The sequence below is a fragment of the Odontesthes bonariensis genome, chromosome 4 (assembly GCF_027942865.1).
Source record: "Odontesthes bonariensis isolate fOdoBon6 chromosome 4, fOdoBon6.hap1, whole genome shotgun sequence".
Lineage (NCBI taxonomy): Eukaryota > Metazoa > Chordata > Actinopteri > Atheriniformes > Atherinopsidae > Odontesthes > Odontesthes bonariensis.
The window spans coordinates 6,640,077-6,661,803 of NC_134509.1; the positions used below are offsets into that span (position 1 = coordinate 6,640,077).

At 40.4% G+C, this 21,727-nt stretch overlaps 2 protein-coding genes across 2 annotated transcripts; both read left to right on the forward strand.

The window, feature by feature from the left end:
* The first annotated feature begins 1,351 nt into the window (after positions 1-1,351).
* Positions 1,352-12,452, forward strand: rab3da (RAB3D, member RAS oncogene family, a). The gene is made up of 5 exons (XM_075462662.1): positions 1,352-1,521; positions 3,468-3,701; positions 8,429-8,547; positions 10,469-10,593; positions 11,280-12,452. Exons 2-5 carry the CDS (start codon positions 3,468-3,470, stop codon positions 11,465-11,467), a joined length of 666 nt encoding a protein of 221 aa, XP_075318777.1. The 5' UTR covers positions 1,352-1,521; the 3' UTR covers positions 11,468-12,452.
* A 174-nt stretch (positions 12,453-12,626) lies between these two features.
* On the forward strand, positions 12,627-19,742 carry tspan34a (tetraspanin 34a). The gene is made up of 8 exons (XM_075464357.1): positions 12,627-12,710; positions 13,961-14,045; positions 14,945-15,160; positions 15,532-15,606; positions 15,745-15,852; positions 16,099-16,251; positions 16,358-16,450; positions 18,620-19,742. The coding sequence occupies exons 2-8, from the start codon at positions 13,989-13,991 to the stop codon at positions 18,677-18,679; spliced, it is 762 nt and encodes a 253-aa protein (XP_075320472.1). The 5' UTR covers positions 12,627-12,710; positions 13,961-13,988; the 3' UTR covers positions 18,680-19,742.
* The last annotated feature ends 1,985 nt before the right edge of the window (positions 19,743-21,727 follow it).

A 21,727-nucleotide genomic window follows, 5' to 3' on the forward strand; every position in this document is an offset into this window, starting at 1 on the left:
TTAAAATCAGTTGTAAAAAACTAAATTTGTGTTGTGTTTATCGTGGCACTCGCTTTAGAAGTCCAGCTTATCAGGGTTTTTTTTTGTTGTTGTTTTGGTTTCTGGCTGCAGTCTCAGTGACCATGTTAGAAAAGCTCAAATAAATCCCCTCCAATAGCAGGTCTATTGCACCATTTCCCCTCAGGTGTTGTTTTTTTTCTGCTCTGACATGATTCACTTTGTTCCAAATAGTTTCAAAGTATCATGACTTGTTGTTTCCCAACAAGCGGAGCTGATCGGGTTGGAACATGATGCTGAATGTGCCCATTCACTATTCCTGTTCACTCTCAGGCTGATGCTAAAAGACACAAGTTGTCGGTCCTGCATGTAACATTTAAACAGTTTCTGACACTGGTACAGTGAATGGATAGGGAATGTTAGACCTCACACACCAGCTGCTAATTTTTTCTTATCCAAGGTCTAAGTAACCAACTCAGCAGAGAGTCCATGAGTTTTGGATGCTCAGCCGTTTAAGGTCTGCGCCAACAAACACATCAATGGACTGAAGTTTATTAGGGAAAGTGCATCAAGTAAGAAGAGACTCAACTTCAAAACTCTGGAAATAGAGCTACTCAGCCTTCAAAATAAATGTCAAATTAGTTGAGGGGGGGTTCCTAATAAGTTTGATGAAATCTGATTTTTTTCCTTTCTTTCTTCTAAGGTAATTGTGGATTGGGTATATCTGGATTGTGTACAGATGGTCAGTCAAAAGAAGTAGTGTGATATTGCTGTCTATAGGCTGTCTCCTGTAAGGTGCCATGAGCAGCATCTACCTGCGAGTTATCAGGCTGCTGCACTAAAGGGCACCTTAAACACTCAAAATTACTTAGAAATGCACACGTACACATGCTCTTGCACCACAAACTGCTTTTCGAAAATACTCCTTTCGATCATTCGACTTCTACATCATGTTATTTCTTTCTTTTCTTCTGTTTCGTTTGTTGTTTTTTTTGTTGTTTTTTCTCTCCCCACAATGAATTAAGAGCAGTATTCATTTTCTACTATTTGTTTGTAGTGTGTCAAGGGGGCTCTGAAATCAAGACTTGAATTACTTTTAATGATGCTCCATTTTTTTACATTTGACACTGTTCACCATCTTCCACCATCTGTCCTTTTATAAATGGGCATAAAAGAAGGAATCACACCAGCTACTCTTAAACTGATAACATTGTACCAAATGCGATGTTAAAACAAACAAGTCCAAATGCCATGTGTTTATTTTTGTTTGGGGGGGAGGGGGGATTCCACTTTTGAGCGTTTGTTTTATTTCTAAAGTTCCTACCGGAAGCGCTCCTTTGACTTCCTGGCTGACTTGACGGGTTCCGCGGCAGATGTCCCAGCGTTGGGCGCCGTGAGGAGATCCGGGAGCGGAGCACCTGAACAGGAGCGGCCGACACCAGCACACGCCCTTCGACTTTTTGGCTGAGGTGGACGGCTGCGGGAAGGACGGCTAAGAGAGACTCGCAGTAAACGACTTCTGAGGTAATTTGCGTGCAAGGGAGCCTGTTGAAGTGTGTCCAACCAGTTTTTAGCAGTTACCGTATGGTGGATCTGCGTTGCCAGATTGGGTGAACTGTTAGTGCGACGTCAGCTTCGACACCAGAATATTAACTTTTATGTTCGTGGATTATCAGGCTTATTTTTTCTTTTCTTTTCCACATATGCAATAGGATTAAATTCAACAAGTGGGATGGGATATCCTCATTAAGATAATGTTCTGATCTGGTCTGGAATCATTCACATATACTAACTGAGTCTAATGTGGCGCGGTTGCTTATATTCAGAAAGACATGTTTCCTTTCCCAAAAGTGACTGCAAAAAAAAAAACACCTCAACAGTTTGGGGCTAGTTTCTTGCTGATGAGAAGGCGCATGCGCGGTATTTTGCTGAGTGTGTGCAACAGCACGCCGACCATGTCCCCTCCTTTATGATCTTGGAACTGGGTAATGCTGAGCTGGTCTCCGGAGGCATCTCATCAGCAGCAGCCAAGGAGGAGTATTACTCTGCTATTCCTCAGGGGGGAGGGGGCGTTGAGGGAGTGGATGTGCGCATGCATGAATGGATGGTTCAGGGAAGGGAGGAGAGAGTGTGGAGAGGGGAGGGGGTGAGATATGGATGGCTTATGACAGGGAGGATGCATAGATGGATGGATACAGGCAAGTTAAGGGAGATAGATGAGCGTGGGTGTGTGTGTTTAAGTGGGAGTGCCAGTGGGTGGATTAATGGTCAGGAAGGTGATGGATGAAATGCGCTGGGAGGTTAAGAGAAGCTACTGCCCTCAGCACACCACTCAGTTTTTTTTTTTCTTGATGCTATAAGTTTCTGTCATGACTTCATTTGACAAACAGCCGTAGGGAGCGGTAGGTGACAGTTAATGGGAGAAACAGTGGAAGGAGCACGTTGTGGCAGTGATTTACCGCACAGTGATGAGCTCTAAGAGGGGTAAGGCAGGGAGACAGAGAGGCGTTTATCCCCACCAGTTGGATCAGGCCAGCTTGAGTCAGGAAGGTGATGCAGCCAACTCATTCACATTACTCACTTCCTAAAAAGATTTTCAGGCAGAGCAATTCTTAAACGTGCAGTTTTTACTAGTTGAGGGATACAGAAAGCTCTTTTAAATGTTTTTTTTTTTTTATCAAGGCCTCCATTTATTATATTCACTTTGATAAACGAGACCGTGTTCTGTGTCTGCATTACCTGCTCATGTAACAACGACGTCCTCGGGACTTTCCGTTATTTCAGAAATGAATGGCAGCACTCAGTAGAATTTATAAATCTTGTGTCTGACTTCCCCCACATCTCTTTTCTCTTTGTGTAACGTCATCAGTGACGAGGCAGGCCTGTCCTTTAAGTTGCTTACAGTTGTTTCCTGCCTGCTTAAGCCCACGTGCAGTGTTGCATTTAGCAAAACCCAAACTTGTACGTACACTTGTTCTTCACTTTGCATTCATTTACCTGTGGTTTTGTTGTTGTTTTTGTTTTTAGCACGGTGCTACATACTGAATTAGCATTTTCATTTTGATACATGATTATTTGTCAAACAAAACATTAGCTTTTTTAATAAATACTTTTATGCTGGTCTTATGCTAAAAGCCTGCTAATGATAACTTATAGCAACATAGTGATCAAACAACACAGTGTCTTCAGACAGAGGGTTCTTCAGACAGAGGGTTCTTCAGCTCCACTGTTATAGGGACTATTTCATTTTCCTACATACTGCACAATGATGGAAGTGCACGTAAAACATTTGCTAATGCCACAAAGTAAAAGGTGAAGTTTAACCAATGACGTCATCTTTTCCTAAACCTAGCAGCCGAAAACAGAGGTTGTATAGGGAATATAAAAACAACACGCGTCCCACTTAGGAAGACAGTAGTCCCACGCAGGACTGGACCTCTCATCTCCTCTTGTCCCACTTCATTTGACAGATGGCATTGGCCAGAGATCCAGGGGAGGTCCAGGAGCAGAGAGATGCAGCCGACCAGAACTTTGACTACATGTTCAAGCTGCTGATCATCGGCAACAGCAGCGTGGGAAAGACCTCCTTCCTGTTCCGCTTTGCAGATGACTCATTCACCTCAGCGTTCGTCAGCACCGTGGGCATCGATTTTAAAGTCAAGACCATCTACAGGAATGACAAGAGGGTCAAGCTACAGATCTGGGTGAGATGATGAAAAACACTGAGGGAACATCACTTATCTCTGAATGAACTCATACACGAGCCCCTGAAAACTGCTTTCACATTTGGGCCGCTTGTGATGAGCGTGCCGTTCACGTTTTAAGTTAATGAGGTTTTCTTGTGTGAGATAAAACCTCCCTGCCACTTTACCTCAAACCGGCCACACTCAGTTTTTAAGAAGGTATCGCAAAAGAACCTTCTCAACTTATAGACTGTGTTTCTTGTCAAATATTCTTCTGCATTCACCATTTCTTTCATTTTATCTCCGCTTTATCAGCTTTCTGAAATGTGTAAACCGGGCAGGAGCAGCCATAGCTAAGATGCTCTGGAGCACAAACAGCAGCTCTGGGTGCCAAGCCTTTGTTATTAGCAGACCTTTATTTAAGATTCTCAAAGTTTTTAATATGATTTTGATTTGTGGTATTTTCCTTCGCTGCCTTACCTGTGTGTTGATATGCTAGGCAACTGGAAACCCAATTCTTTCTTTATGGAGCTCTATAATCCGGGAAAGTGTGCATTACTTCGCTTTCATCTTCCTCGATCCTCACCCGCCGGGCTGTGACCAGTATTCCGGGCCCACTTTTATTTGTCTGTGCCAATGTAAGAGGCCCGGCTTTTTAACTGAGTCCCACCTCTTATTTGAGAAAATTACGACAGTCGACCCCATAAAACATGCAATCTGTGGCTCTCTTTTTTTTTTTTTTAATGTGGAATATGAAGAATATATTCAGTTTCTTTTTGTTAGCTGAAGAAAAAGTTCAGTTTTCAAAACCTGCATTTTGACTAAAAGTACATGAAACTTTTAGAACTTTTAATACTCGGGGATTTTCTTGAAGGAGCTGAAATAATAATTCAGGACCAGAACTTACATTTGCACTGAGTTCTAAGACACAGGTTAGAATAGGCAAATGGAAGTTCATTGAGGTGTGAAACGTCTCTCTTCGCTGGAGTGGCCAGCAGCATTGCCTCCACAGAGCAGTCAAACCAGGAAGTGCACCTCAGAATCTGTTAATTTGACACATTTCTAGAATACTGTGGGTGTTTATGTTTTGCCTTGGAACATAACCACTGTGAAACATTTGGCCATTAGCATTTATTGCTGTGATTCACAGCTTTGTTCTCACAGTCGCTGATTTCGCTCTTCCACGGTAGACAAGTATTATGAGCTGCCGCTGAGCTCCAATCACTCAAAATATGCTCACACGGTGCTCTCACATTTCTACAGAGATGTGTTTTTTCTGTTGTTTTGTGGCTTGGAATGTAGCTGCTTTGAAAAAAAATCAATGACTAAGGTTTTATTCGCTGCTTCCTTGTCACTCTTTAAATGAAGCTGGTATGAATGACTGAGCGAGGATGTTGTTTTTTTTAAAAAAAAAAACATTTTCCTGGGATACACCTTAAAGTTACCTTAAAGTGAACAGATTATAAGTTATGCTTTAGAAGAAATGTGAGATCCCTGGGACAGAAAGTCAGAAACAAAACACTGGGAACAATTGTTTAATTTGTTTAATGTTCAGCACCGCAGGCCCCAGCCTGATTTTATTTTCCCAGTGTTTTGGCCCTGACTCCTGCTGTGGAAACAGAGGTGGGGTTAGGACAGGACCTGCCAAATAAACCTATTTTCTGGAACAAGTTCCAGTGGTAGAAGTGCAGCTAAGCTGTCAATCATCACACACACACATTCTGGATTCTTCTGATTCTGATAAAGGCCAGAACACACTTGACTGTTTCATCATTGAGAAGCGTGTTCATCTTTTTAGAGTCGTGTTTTTTGGCCTCTGTTAGCATGTTAATACCAGAAGGACTGAACAGGCATGGCTTGTTTGGTAGGGTTGCCGGGAGAAAGGCTTAAAACGAACATGAGAGTAGGTTTGTTAAGTTGCATGTGAACAAACCAAGAGACCAGGGGCCTCATGTACAAAGGGTGTGTACGCACAAAACCGGGCGTACGCACCTTTTCACGTCAACGATCAGATGTATCAAGAGCGAAAAGACCGTGGAAATGTGCGGTGCCTCACGGCAGCTTCAGGGCTGGCGTACGCACGTTTCTGCAGCTGTTGATTCTTTGGCGACACCTAAGGTGATGTTGGGAAACTGTTATAATAAATAAATGTGAAAACAATTAGTCCTCAGACAGTGATGTGCACATTTCAGATAGATGAACAATTAATACTGATAAACAATTAATACACCCATGTGTCTGCAATTACACGAGTGGATATAAAAGCATGCGCATAGTGGTGCAACGCATGCCATTAAAAACAATGGCTGCTTTAGCAGTATTAGAAGACTTTGCAAATGGTGCAATTCGAAGAGAGCATGTGTTCAGAGACAGAGAGGATTTACTGGCACATGATGGCGACTGACTCATTAGCCGTTTTGAGGGAAATCCTTCTGGAACTTTGCGCAGAGCAGCGGCCGGCGTTGGAGCGCAACACAGCGAGGAGCCATGCGCTGCCGGTGCTCACAGGTGATGTGCACACTGGGGTTCCAACCGGGGCATTCCAGAGGGAGCTGGCCAACCGATTGGGACTGTGCCAGCCTACCCTGAGCCGAGCCATGCCGAACACATTTTTGCGGGCCTCCACTTCAGAAAGTAGCTCCGACATCTCGCTTTCCGTAAAGTTCTCATTTTTTCCCATCTTATTCATTCTTTTTTCTGTATTTTCTGATCGTGCAGCGAGGGGAATCGCAGGTGCAGGGCTCATTTAAATATGATTTGCATATTTAAGTAGGGGCGTGGACAGGGAGGAGTCGGGTGTTCCGACATGTGCGCTCAATTCCACGTTGATTGGGATGTACAAACGAAATGTGCTTGGATTGATGCGTGCGCACAGATTCATACATCTGACGTTGGAGGGCATTTGGGTTTGAGCGTACGCCATGTTTCAGTAGGAAATCCACGCAAGTCTTTGTACATGAGGCCCCTGGAGATGTTTGGCCATAATGCAAAGCACCTTGTTTGATGAAAACTAAACACAGCATATCAACTGTCAAGCACAGTGGTGGAGGGCTGATGATTTGGGCTTGTTTGGCTGCCACGGGACCTGGGCACCTTTCGCATTCTGTTTTGTGTCATTGTTCACCCGTACCGCGAGGCGCCATTTTCAGTTTTGCTTCATTCATCCATGCGCAGGCAATATATCTCTTATATGTAAATGTATTTTATTTATACAGCCCTTTACAGACAATCCTTACAATGTACCAAAGTGCTTTACAGCAGGTAATAAATTAAGAGAAGAATAAGTAAAAACAAATAAAAACAATAAAAGAACAGTGAAAGCAATAAAATACAACAAAATCAAATAAGATAAAATAAGATAAAAGTGTCATCATACTACTGGGTATTAAAAGCCATCCTAAATAAGTTTTTTTTAGTTCAGAGAACTAAAGGCTAAGGTTTTTAGCCTAGATTTGAAGAGGCCCAGGTCAGAAATAAGACGCAGCTCAACGGGGAGCTCATTCCAGAGCCTGGGGGCAGCGACAGAAAAATGCGACAGATTGTTATTATTATTATTATATGCAAGAGTTCATCAAACTGCTTCTGTCATATCATCTATTAACACAAGCCATTACACTGCCACCGTGTATTTAGCAGTCGATGGCGTATGCTACAGCTCATGAGTTGATTCTAAAACTTTTCCACACTTATTTCTTCCTAATTCCTTAACTTCCTTGAGTTTAGATTTGAGTTTTTTCAAATGAAGCTGAGAGTCTGCCCTTTCACCCTGTAGTCATTTTCATTATAACCCAAAACAATTTTAGATCTAAAACAACCAAAATTGTGTGAGTGTGAAGGTAATTATGGACCCAGCTTCGTCTGTAAACAGAAACTTTGAGTAATTGCCTGGTTCATTTAAGTTGAATAACTAGAGTAATGTATTCACATCAGCCGTGGGAATAATTGCATGTTTTTACATGGAATAAACTCTGGTCAGGCTCCCGAAAGCACAAAGTGTGTTAAGAGCCTGGTTAACCGACAAATCGAGCTGTGACGATCGCATCACGGTGGTCTGAAAAAGCTAATCATTTCTGTCAGAATGCTCTGGAAGCTTTTTCATTTCCTTTACAAGATAAAAGAAGAAATTACTATACAGAGAGAACAGGTCTGACAGACACTGTATCAACAGAAAGAAGTATAAAAACGCCCCAGTGTCAGTAATGTCAGAGCTCTAATTTTCTGTAATTTACTTGAGGTGATTAATGGCACTTACCTGTGGTTGAGTGGATTCAAAATTCATCTTCAACCCAAAGCAGTGTGAGTGCAGCTTTTCATTCATTACACAACAGTTTGTCCTCACCCCGTGATTTCCCTCTCACAAGCTGCTGCCTGTCATGAATTTCAACTAATTTCTCACACTCCGGAGTTAATGACAGTTGATGTTTAACATTGTCCCCCGACGGCAGGCTTCATGAAAGATGCATGGGCTGGAGCTGCTGGAGCCGAACATGCTGACTGTGCACACTGACACCGGGGACGGATCTATTACTGAATGTTAGTGGAAGGCGAGGACTCACCCTCGGTTCTCCTGGCAGATTAAAGCACACCATAGTTGTTTTCTTTTTGTTTTTCTAAGAGTAGCATGCTTTCTCTGACACGATGAAGATGCAGGGGGAGTAAAAACCCCGCAGATACCCCTGTAACATGTGCTGCAGTTGTTGGGGTTTGAACCGTGAAAATGTGGAACCTCAGAAACCGTCTGTTTGCAGGACACGGCGGGGCAGGAGCGGTACCGGACCATCACCACAGCTTACTACAGGGGAGCCATGGGATTCCTGCTCATGTATGACATCACGAGCCAGGAGTCATTCTGTGCTGTTCAGGACTGGTACGTAGAGCTGTAGAAATACAACCTCAAACAGGCTGGGATGATGTAAGTAAAAGACAAAGTTTTTGTAATTATTTGAAGGCTATATCTGATTAAAAGTACTACAAACGACAATAGAAGCAAAGAATTCAACAGATGTCTGGGATTCTGGGTGGTAGGCAGGACAGTTTAGCAGCCAGACTCTTCTACTGCACAGCCATCCCGTTAATATGCAAAATGTTGTTGATATTTTAATGCTGACCTTCCCAGAATGCAGCCCCGTGCCAGTACTGATGGCTTGTGATAACAAGTCCCTCTCCTCTTTAGCTCAGGGGACTTAAACTTTGAAATTTAGGTTTTGTCAGTCCACAGAATGGTTTTCAACTCTTCCTTAGTCCGTCTAGAATGAGCTCAGACTCACAGAGAGCAGCTGTCTCTCTGTAACTTGTTCATATGCATTTCATTCTTTGAACCGGCCGTGTTCACAGACCCGTTAATTGTAAATTCTCAGATTTGCTTCTTCATCTTTCAATGCGGTTGTAAAAACGATGGAAAAGTTTTTGGATAAGTATGGAAACACATTTGTATTTCCTGGATATTTCTCCTGTGTTTTTTTTTTTTTGGGGGGGGGGGGTTTATACGAAAAGATGAAAAAAATCAGCCTTTCTAAACCCACACCCAGCTACTATGATATCACCTTTTGGGTGTATTACCATCTTAAAGCCTTGAGTAAAGGCTTCTTGAGCATTTGAGGCTTTTTACTCATTGCCCCTTTGTCCTTATGGGCTGTAAGGGTGGCTGTGCCTCGGGTGGCTGTGCCTCGGGTGGCTGTGCCTCGGGTGGCTGTGCCTCGGGTGGCTGTGCCTCGGGTGGCTGTGCCTCGGGTGGCTGTGCCTCGGGTGGAGGAACGGCTTGCCGCCTCATCAGAGGGTTTGCTGCTAAGTCCACAGCCTCCACACTAAGCCCTGCTTTACCCACAACTGCAACTGCAACGTGCACGTCAGCTGTGTGTGAATGAGATGCCTTAAAAAACCTTTTTAAACTCACATAAAGTGCCATGTATTAGCCAAGCCTTAAAACATACCCTGCTTCCTTGTCCATAGTTTTACTGAATGAACAACATGTTGTAGCGAAGTCGACGTGAAGGAGACAATGAACGTACAAGGAAAGACGGCCATCAAATCGATTTAAAAAGGAATTTAAGTCATTTTTGCACTGGCTTCACTTTTCCAGGAAGCTCTATCCATCTTTTATCTACAGTTCGTGTTTTTCATCGTGTTTTAAAGCAGACAGCCAGTGAAGCCTCACCCCTCTGTGAGACAGGGTGAGTGAGGGCGAGTTTGATGTCATCCACCTCACAGTCAAATACTACATAACAACAGATACAGTGAAACACATAACGAAGCTGAGCAAAGCTCTAATACTTCCTTTTTTATCATTGAAAAAATAACTCCATGAAGCAGAAATGAAATTCTGGGTAATTATTATGTCGAGGGGAGGCAACAGAATAGATGGTACATAGCTGCCTCCCTCTGTTGCTCAATAACTGTTTATGTTTGAGGGTCTGTCTTTAAAAAGACAGAACTTAGAGGAATTGAGCCATCGCAGCTGTAATAGAACATGCATACCTCTAACTGTGACTTATTATTTCTTAGGTGGTATTTTATTTGATTTTTTTACAAATGTATTTCTCTTTATTGCCTTTTAGATAAATATGTTGTGGAATACTACAATGTTTTCCTCTAGAATTTTGAGTAAGTCAAATGTTTTTTAGCTTTAATGGTTAGTTGGAAGTATTTGATGGTTATCTTCCACGTCTGTCTTTAAAACAAGGCCAACTTGCTGTGGGCATGTACAGAGAGCAGCTTCTCTTCAGCGCTCAGGAGAGACAGATTGTCTGTTGGATCAGCGGCTGTGAAAACGTTGTGTTGCTGTTTCCCAGGGCAACCCAAATCAAGACTTACTCCTGGGACAATGCTCAGGTGGTGCTGGTGGGCAACAAGTTGGACTTGGAAGAGGACAGACAAGTCCCAACAGAGGACGCCCAAAGAGTGGCCACAGAGCTCGGTGAGTACCCAAACTTGCTTTATAGTGCCCGCGGGGACTTTTCATCGACTCGCTGCATTCCCCAGTTCCTCACCTGAAAAAGGAATATTACAACTGAAGGCCTAACCCCAGCTCTAACCCTAAACTTAACCATAACCGTAGCTAATTCAAATGAAATGCAAATAATGATAAGAAAAATTAAATCAAATAAATGAGGAGAGGTACAAAGAAAAAAAAGTGAAAATACCAAGATAATAGTTAAGGAACTTTATTTTGTGTTTTTTGTCACTTTTTTTTATGTAGATCTTTTTTTTCATCTTTTTATTTCAAAATGAATATCTTTATTTTTGTATGCAAATTACTCTATTCTAAATTTTTGCACCTCTTTTAATGTCATTGATCTTTTGTTATTGCTTTATTTTAGAATAAAAGCAATATTTAGAATAATATCAAATAAAAAAGGATTTTTTTATTTTTTTTATTTTTTTGACCTAAACGATTGGAATGTATTCTGAATATAATTCAAATGCCTGATTTAGTTGTTTTGTCTTATTTACTTTTTGTTTGTTTATGTATTATTAGTATGCCTTTCCTCATTCTTTTTCTTCACGTTTTTCACATTTATTCTCCCGTGGCACCCCGATCGTTCCACGCATCACTTGGTAGTTATTTCTGACCTTGTTTTGTTCTCCAACCTCCCTCCACAGGCTTCCAGTTCTTCGAGGCCAGCGCCAAAGACAACATCAACGTGAAGCAAGTCTTTGACAAGCTGGTGGACGTCATCTGCGAGAAGATGAACGAGACCGTCAACGGTGACGGCAGTCCGTCAGCCACTCAGAGGGAGGACGGCCTGAAGGATCGACCCCTCACGGGTCAGGGTGGCTGTGCATGCTGAAAGCCGCGCCTCTTAAATTGGATCTGTGTCTCACACCAAAACAGATTACCTAAATTGCCAAAAATCTGTCATGCTACTGGAATACTGGATGCTTAGCTCCCTCTCCATTTTCCTCCCGTGACCTTTTCCTCAACTCAGTGTTGAGTCGAGCACTCCCTCATAATTGCAATGTGACATTTAAACCTGAGATGCCAAAGAGCTGCGGTTGTGCCTTTTTCCTGTTTACACAGTGTAGTGGGTGAGCAGCACCTGTGGCAGGTGAGGATACTGAGTAGAAGAAATAAAAAATAAAAAAATAAAAAAGCATGAACCAGATCAGCACAGGGATTCACGTGCGATGTACTTGTGTCATACTGCTCCCTTGTGGCCGTTGTGTGAAAACGCACCATTAACGCCTTTGCCAATCGATAAAGTCGAACACACCAGAACGATGAGGCCACAAGCATGTGAGGGCTGTGTCACTCCAGATGTGTGTGTATTACACACATTTAATTTGATGTTTTGGAAGGACATTCTTGATTGATTTATTTATCTCGTCTTTTTGTATATTTAATGGTTGATTGTAGTTCAATATTTAATTTGCTGGGTTTATAGTAGGCCTCTTTAAAATTCAGTGTATCAAAGACATCTATCAGTACACGGCGCTCCTGCCCTGGGTTTATAAAAGGCCTCTTTAAAATTCAGTGTATCAAAGACATCTACCAGTACATCATGTTTCTCTGACATTATTTACACAGGGTCAATGGTGAGCAAAGAGGATAATAAAACTTCTCAAGTTTTCCACGCTGTGTCGTCATCCCTAATTCGTCACAATAAATCAGTCAAGTCGTGCTTTAACCTTTTATCTGTGCTGTTTTCAGTTCAACAGAAGATGAAATATTCACTGGCTCTGTGTTTTATGATCAGCGTTGAACTGTTTCATACCTCTGAACAAGTCCTCCCTTTGTCTGCAGTCTTCTGTGAAACGGAATAAATCATTGATGAATGCGAGTCACATCAGTTTCATCAGAAATTGGCTGCAATTTCTTTTTTAGATATCAGACTTTGCTCACCAGGAAATGTTTCTCCTTTTATTAAAATGAGAAGCGTTTCCCGGCTACCTTTCTGACGTATGAGGCATAAACTCTGATGTGTGCGTGTGTAAAAACCTGTGAGGAGATAAAGGGCCCTTTGAAAGCCTCGTTGAGCATACACTCCGGAATTATCGGACCTCAGCGGACACGCAGTCGCCACCGAAGTACAGGTATGTGCCTTCTGCTTGTGAAGCTTTTTAGCAAAACGTCCCACTGAAGGGCTTAACTGAACGTGTGCCCGTCCTTATTTAAACGCACATTAAAACATACACTGTCACTCTGTGACTTTGGGATTTACTTCTTAAGAAGTCAGAAACTGAGTCGTGATGAATAACCTTTGAGGAACGATGCTCACGAGTTTTATTTCCGAGTTTGATAAATATTTGCATGGTGCTCATTCTTCAGAAATAGTGTCAACATTTCACTTTGTTAGTATTTAGTAAAAATAAGCCTGGGGTCAAATGTGCTACCTTTATCAGTGAGTCTACACTGTATTATAGCCGGCAACAGACTAAACATGCCGGTCGTGGTTCAACTTGTGTATAAAAAAACAACGGGGGAAAAAAACGAGTACATTTCTGAAAGTACAACTAATGTAGACGGGGTGAAACTATCGACAACACATCTGCTCTGCTCTCTGTTCAAAGCATTCAGCCCAAAGCATAATTTCGCTGGCGTCAGAGGAGCATTTTTAGTGTCTCTCGGAAAAACAAAGTAACATTCGCCCTTCTGAAAGAAAACAGCCTCATCAAACCATAAAACTGATACATTGCTGAAATAAAGAACAGATAGATACACAGTTGTGGGACAAGGATTTGTGTGTTTCTGTTTTTATGGCACGACTTGCTCCATCACAGCCAGTAAAATGACGCAGGCTGGGTTTAACAAGGTGTCACCTGATTACCAGGAGCCAAAATATGTATATGGTGCAGCAAATCTACACCATCAATTATTTTACCAAAAAAAACCCCACTCCTGTTCTTCACTGTTGGCTATGATCGCAAGAGATGTAAGAACTTAAGAAATTCATATATACTGTACCAAAATGTCTCTCCTGTGGAGCAAACGCATCTTGTAGGAAAAGCCATTTAAAAAAAAAAAAACGACAAAGAATCGATTGGTTAAGTCATGTGATTCTTCAACCGAAACTCTAGTACGTGAGCTTGAAAAACTTGCCATATTTAAAGAAGATTAGAACTGCTATCGTTTCCTGCAGTTCCTGCAGTTAATGTGTAACCAAAGCAAAGGCCATTTGACCGATGCTGGTGGCTGCTTGTGTTTTTTTCAGTCGACCTTTCTCTGAGACGTGAAAAATGCATAAAACATGTACATAAAACATAAATGGCATAAACAAGGAAGACTGACCAGTGCAATAATCATTTTTCTCTGAACTAATCAACTTGTTTGTTCTCTTCCACAGTTTTTGGAGGAATTAAAACTCAGCCAAGATGTGTTGTTCAGGCTTTCTCAAAATCATGATGTTTATCTTCAATGGTGCCATCTTTGTAAGTCATGGGGGGGGGCAAAAAAAACAATGTTTCTTTGCATCTGGTGTCCAGCTGTGTTTCGTGTATAAATGATTCCTTGAGAAAACAGACAAGAGTCCAGGCTTTAGTAGCAGTAATATACCACAGAGGGCAAACCGTTTCCTTTCTAAATTCGTCTGGTACACATGTAAACCTAAATGAGCCACTGTGTGCTCCCTGTGAAGCTCAAGAGAGGGGTTTAAGGGAATTGTGGTAGCCGTGGAGTAGATAGTGCTTCACATCTACTTTATGGTGATTACATATAAAGCAGGAGCTAAGAGATGGTCAGCTTATCATGTAAATGTGGGGAAGCAGTTAGCAGATGCATGCAGATGCTCTAACTGGCCAGCGCCACATGCCTGACCAGGCACTGCCAAGCAATTCACTTTAACTGAAAAACACGGGGAAAAAAACCCATCAATAAATAAATAAATTTGATTTCATTGGGGACCTTTTCCACATAGAGGAATAGATTTCAAGACATCTATTTCATCTATTTCAAGAAAGCAAATGTATTTGACGTTTCCTTCAAAGAAGACAAGAAGAGCTAGAAAATCAGCAAAGATTTCTCCCAATTTTTCTTGCATCTGCGACATTTGAGAAACGCTGAAAGAATATGTGATCAGTAATGACCTGCTTTCATCTGATCACGCTGCTTCCAGGGAACTTGTCTCTCAATTTGGTGTGTTGCTAAAAGGCACTTTTGTGCAAGAACAGAGCCAGTGGATCTTTGTAGCAATATACAGTATATACATATACATATACTGTATATATATATATACAGTATGTGCACATGATATGTATATAGTCACATGTTTAGATTCCATTGTATCATCTCTCTGCTTTCTTCTTCCTGTCTTTCCTCACTCATCATGCAGGTGGCGGGTGCAGCCATTCTGGGTGTGGGAGTGTGGGTGAAGGTGGACAGCGGTTCTCTCCTGGGTGTGCTGGAAGAAATAGAAGATGTTCCAGATGCGTTTGCCCAACTTGTCAATGTCGGCTACCTGCTCATAGGGGTGGGCGCCGTGCTCCTGGTCATTGGTTTTCTGGGCTGTTGCGGGGCCATTAGAGAGAGCAGGTGTATGCTAATGACGGTGAGTAATATCTGCCGGGGTCAAAGGTGGAGAGAATGAGGAACTGAAAGGATTATTTTCACATAGGTTCAGTCATGATCGTGGTTAATAAAGCATTCTATAACTGGTCTGAATCGTCATCATCCAAATTAAAAAACAAAACAGCCATGAATCAATTCATCGTCGCTTACAAATGGTGGTTTAAAACCTGTTAAAATGGGCACATCACTCCTTCTTTTGAAATGACAATAAGTCTTTATTCACAGCTACAAAGAGGAGGGGAAGTTATAGCTTTCGTGAGAGGTTATTTTACAGATGTTATGCTGCTACCAATTGAATGTTTTACAGTGACAACATTACAGTGTAATGCATCATCTTCTCCCTCCCTTCAGTTCTTCTGTATTGTGCTGATTATCTTCCTCGCCGAGGTTGCAGGAGCCGTGGTGCTGTTCGTCTTCCAGGGTTTGGTAAGTGGCTCTGAACAGTAAACCAGGAATATCTTGAGGATAATTTCCAAAGGGAAGACTTAAAAACCTTTCAAAAGCTAAGCGACTTTCTTTTATTATCTAAGTGCAAAAATCTTGTTGTCGATCTGTACTTTTCAGGTTAAGGAGCTCGTTGTGGATCTGGAAACTCAAGTACGGAAGAGCATTGAAAAGGACTATGGAAATGAGAACAGTCTGACCAACATCTGGAATCACACCATGGATGAGGTACTCTTTTTTTACTGAACTCAGTCGAACTCTATGTGCGTGTATACCAATCGACATGAAGACAGAAAGTAACTGAAAAAGGAGAGTCACTCTTAGTATAAGAATATATAAGAATCCATTGTACAAGTTTTTTGAATTCCTTTCGCATGTAATATCTTAAGATTGTGGTCACTGTTTTGTTGCTATGGAACAGTGGCAGTGCTGACAGGAAGAAGATCTGCAATTAACATGTATTTTCCTTTTTAGTTTAAATGCTGTGGATTCATGAACTACACAGATTTCGATAACTCGCCTTATCACAATATGCACGGAAAGTTGTTTTATCCACCCACATGCTGCAATGCAACCCGTGATGGTGATGTTGTTGTTGTTTGTCCTGCACTGACAGCAAGAGATTCGGTATGGGACAAACTTGTTTTTTTGTGTCTTGACTTCATGCATGAATACAGATTACAGCCGTTTTTCTGCTCCGTCCTCATATAAAAACCCACTGTGTGTCTTGCAGAGGGTTCCGGGCTGCTTTCTCAAACTGGTGGAGCTGTTAGAGGACAACGCTGTGATCGTAGCAGCTGTGGCCCTAGGAATTGCTTTTGTTGAGGTACGATTTCCAAACAACTTAAATAATTTCCCTTTGGGATAAGTAAAGTATTTTTTCCATTTCAAATTGGTTCTGTTTAATTTGGCTGAACAGTTCTAAACAATCTTAACTTAATGGTTAACTTGTTTGTCTGTGCGTTTTATTGTTTTCAAGTGTGCATCATGTGATTATATGTGCCTTGCTGTTATAACCCAGAGTAGAAAGATATCTTCTTCTTAATTTCAAACACACAATTGCATAAAACTCCTCAGATAAATATGAAAATTTGTTCCTTTTCCCATATTCTGATCTTTAAGTTATAGCTTGTAAGCTATTCACGCTGCAACTTGTTTTTTAATTCCTCGCCTCAAAGTTTTTTTTTTTTTCTTTACTCCTGGTGGTAAGTGAACCTACACGTATCAGATGTTAGAGCCGTGGGGAAATTATTCATCAAGTTACTGCCACTTCTTTACAAAGGGTGGGTCAGCTTTTTACAATGTTCATATCAGGACATTATCGGGTTTTCATGGGATGGGAAAAGGCAACTTAGAAATGTTGAAGATCCGTCATTTTGTTTATGGGGACAGATATGTATTTGTTCTACAAATTACTTTTGTTTCTGTTTGGCACAGATACAGCCACCCTAAATGATTAAAAGTATACTGTAGGAAACTGTCATTTTTCTGTTTATTCATTTATCTATTGTAAATCTAAAAAAATCTATTGCTCAGAAAGTAATAAGATTTAGCAGCTTACGTCTCCTCTTAATTGTAAACATGGTAAGGTATCTGATTTAATCTGGATGGAAATGTCCTGTAAATATTGCATTTTGTCAAAAAGAGTAAGGAAAATCTCATATGGAATAAATACCTTTTTAGAAGAAAAAGAAAGGGAAAATACATACAACTAATTGATAATGTCTTCAATTGTTGAATTTGGCTAAACTAACTTCCTTATTAGAGGCTAAACTCTGCATCAACACATTGTCACATCTCATCTTACAATAAATGTTTTACTCTTTGAATCTAGGATAAAGTCATGGATTTAAAAGAAAAAAGAAAAATAAATACACTTTATTTCAGTTGAAATCCTCTTTTTTTTAAAGGAACAATGCGCACACCATTATTTGATACTGTAACTTGTAAAATCAACTTAATAGCAAAATCTTGAAGTAATTATTATCTGTATGATGTTATCAGTGTCTTGTATCATTGTAGAGGCATACTGGACATTTCTTTTCTTCATATAAAGTTCCTTCAGTTCATTGAAATTTGTGGGTATTTCTTTATGCACAGCTCTCTTAATGTCGCAGTCGGGTCGATTCTTTCCATTTTCAGCCATTTGCCGTAGATTCGCTGCTGTGCTTGGGATCATTGTCCTGTTGTATGATCCAGTTTCATCCAAACTTTAGCTGTTGCACAGATGGTCTCACGTTTGACTCCAGAATACTTTGATAAACAGAGGAGTTCATCAGCTCCGCATGGGTTCATCAACCCGACGACCATGTTTGATTTTTGGTATGAGGTGTTTGTGCTGATATGCTGTGTTTGGTTTTCACCAAGTGTGCATTGTGACCAAACATCTCCACTGTGGTTTCGTCTGTCCAAAGAACATTAGTCCAGAAGTCGTGGGGTTTGTTGAGATGCAACTTTGAAAGCTTAAGCTGTTCTTTTTAGAGAGAGGAGGCAGCCTTTCCAGAAAAGGAAACCTTTTTTAAAAAGGTTTCTGCATTTTGGCTTAGTTTTACCTAATTTTAACACCTGGTATGTGCCAGATCATTTTCATTATTACTAATAGTGTTATGTCTTTATATATCAAACCTGTGTTTCTTTCTTTTTTTTTTACTGTATGTTATATATTATTCTGACACCAAACCAGCAGTTTTACCTGTTGTCTCAAGCATATGTTGACTCTGAAAGTAGGAGGAGAGGGATTTTAATGTCCGTTTGTTTTTCGTCACAAAGAGATGCTTCAGTCTTTGTAGTTGTAAAAACCGCAGTGTTGTTGTAGTGTGTGTAGTATCGGGAATTAAACTGAATACAGGTTGCTAAAGACTTTGGTTGAAAATGAATGACAGCGACGGGTGATGAAGATGCATGCCTTTTTCAGAAATGAGAAATTCCACAGAATATATCTTACAAAATGTGCCTTGCCTCGTCTCTGAGCTCTCTTCACATTGCATCTTCACAGATTGCTGCCATGGTGGTCTCGTTGGTTCTCTACTGCAAGATTGGCGACAACAAAGCGTGATGTTTCCTGTTTTGGACCAAATAAATCCATTGCAACTGGTGAAGAAATTTTTGTCGGCACACCGTTATGTATAAAGTTTGATTCGTTTGATTCGCACAGGCCCATCAATGGATATGCATGGGATGCTCTACATCCCATCTCTTTAAGTTGAGAGAGGTAAACAGAGTACTGAATGTGCCATCACCTTTAAAGCTGCATTTGCTCACACTTGTATTGTAGTTTATTTATGTTTGAAAAAGGGTGACACCGTATGTGCTGATACATTTAATCGTAATATGTCATGACGCACAGTGCGGACAAATGTAGAGACTTGTATGTGTACTCTATGTAAGTCACATTCGTTGCAATAATTTGATACTTTTATTTTTGTATGTTTGATCATATTTGAATAAGAAATATCCCAATCGTGGCATTACAGAGTGCTTGTGATTGTCTTTGGTATATGTTTGTACAGGTTATTGTAATAAATATAAAACTGACACTGAATATACGAATAAATTGAACTGAATGGAATAATTCTTTATTAATCCCCAAAGTTAAATGATATTGTTACAGTATAACTCAGATGAAAGCTTTTTACCCAAGTCCCCTTTAATTTATGGACCACTGAACGGCTTCTTAAATGCTCCCTCTTAGAGGAAAGCTTATCCATGTTTCTGATCCTATTAATGCTTCACTAGGAGGCAAACTTAGTCATATTCATATATTGAAGATCTGTTATAATTCATTATATCAACCGTTCTGTTATTAGCTATATTTTTAAATGCTTCCTCTTGGAGGAAAGTTTATCCATGTTTGTTAGCTTTTGTTAGTTTACTCAAATTACCTGTTATAGTTATACCAATCTTACTATTAGCTAAAATTACTTTTGCTCTGTTATAGTTATACCAATCTTACTGTTAGCTAAAATTAACGTTTTTATTTACCTGTATTTCTGTGTTATATTTTTTCTGTATGTCTTTATGTAAAGCACATTGAGTTGCCTGTGGTATGAAATGCGCTATATAAATAAAGATTGATTGATTGATATAAGTCACTTGTGAAAAGTAACTAATTAAATGAAATAGCAAAATAAAATAGAAATGAAAATCATCTGTCAAGCTATTGGAAAATTGGCAGTGTAGCAGGCATAGAAGAGGGTACGGTTGAAATGAAATCTCCAGAGATCACCGTGAATACATTGAGGTGTAGTGTTTGTAGCTTGGCAACAGCTGCGCTGATGACATCACACGGAGTGTCAGCAGGTAACACAGGCAAAACTCTATCTATAAACAACATGAATTGGAACTCATAGCTAACAGCTCAATGCCCAGGGTACAGAGACACTCCTTTTCAATAACTATCCTGAGTTACACCATTCAACACACCATCCATCAGCGACAAGGATCATGGTCCCTCTTTCCTTATTGTTGCCACTGCTGACAGTATCTGTCTGCCTGTACTGTATAGTCTGAAAGCTACATAGAAAGGCATTGGATTTGGGGATACGTTCCTGTAGTCATGTCTTAGTGTAAAACATAATACTGCATCCCCAATATGCCTGCTGTGTCCTCATCAGTGCTCAAGCTTGTCTATCTTATTAGCAGTTGATCTCACATTCCCAAAACCATCAAGACAAGCAGCGGTTTAGACTTCCTTCTCTTTGCTCTCCATTTTGCTCCTGACCTACATCCGCGATGGCTCCTCTTCAGTTTGTCTGGATTTAGGGTCTCCTTCCACAGATAGCTTTGGGTTTAGAAAGCTTTAGAAATAATTTGCCCATTGAAATCATTATTTAACATAACGGACGTTAAGTGCCAAATTTACCAGCAGAAACCCCTCAAGGAGCACAGTATCCAAATCAGTATAGAAAAAGTATTTTTGAAAAATCTGTATTTTTGCAGAAAAAAGTAGAAATGCTTAGGACGCTACAAAGGAGGACACAGTTTGACCGGAGCTACTGCAGCCGGCTTCCACAGGTGTGACAACATTCTGATGCTCTAATTCCTCTATATCAAGATTGAAAGAGAAGGCATGTCAGGTGACAGTTGTAAAATTATGAGATTATCGTAATGGAATTTTCCTCCCGCTGTTCGTATCTGACCCTGAACAGAGAAAAAAAAAAAAAAAACACTTTGCTAGTCATTGACATTGATAACTAAAGGCCAAATTTCCAAATGGAAACTCTCTTGAAGTGTACAGCTGAAGTCCTGTCACTCCTAAACGTAACGCACATCACTGTTGTATTGTAGCAACTCATATACATTACAACATACGCTACATATTAACTCTAAACTTCATGTCTTTGACGGTTACCCAGAGGATCTTCTGTATCCAGTATAACAGTCTGTGTGATGTATGCTTTTGAAAGTTCCCAGCACTTAAAAAAAAACCATAAAGAAGTTTATTGTACATTTTATTGGACTGTAGCTTCCCTCCTGTAGGAAATAAAAGACAGGTACAAATTATTTCAGCTTTACCAAATAGCATATAATTCTGGCACACCATTAACACGGAACAACGGTAACATGTTATAGACAAGTCAAACATGTCTACGGTACTTTTGAATGAAAGTTGTGGCTTTTAGGTGTCAAACACAGGTAAGGTCTGTTGTTCTGGGTTTTCAGAGCTGAAAAAAAGAAACAAGGTTTGGGATGGTGGCCTCTAATTCTACTATTCTCGTATGGCCAGCTAATAAATATGTCAGAAAGAATAAAGTACGCAGTAGAACTGAATCTATCTTGCTGCTAGTTGAGAGCTTAGGCTTTGTTTTTTTTTATAAAACGTGTGCACTATTTGAAAACAGCCTCCTGGAAAAACTTTAACTGTCCACAAAAAGGTTTATTTTTCGGGCTCTGAAGAAGTTATACTTATAGAATAAAAAAGGTTTAATATATCAAACCTTTGGCATTCATTTTAAATTCTTATGCTAGCCCCTTTGTTTATTAATATATTAAAAAAGCAATATTTGTGTGTCTGGAAAATGATGGTGTGGAACATCTCATCAGGCTTGAAAGGTCATTTTTGCTAGGCTGATCATTTGTTTTCTAACTTCTGTGCCAATGATGA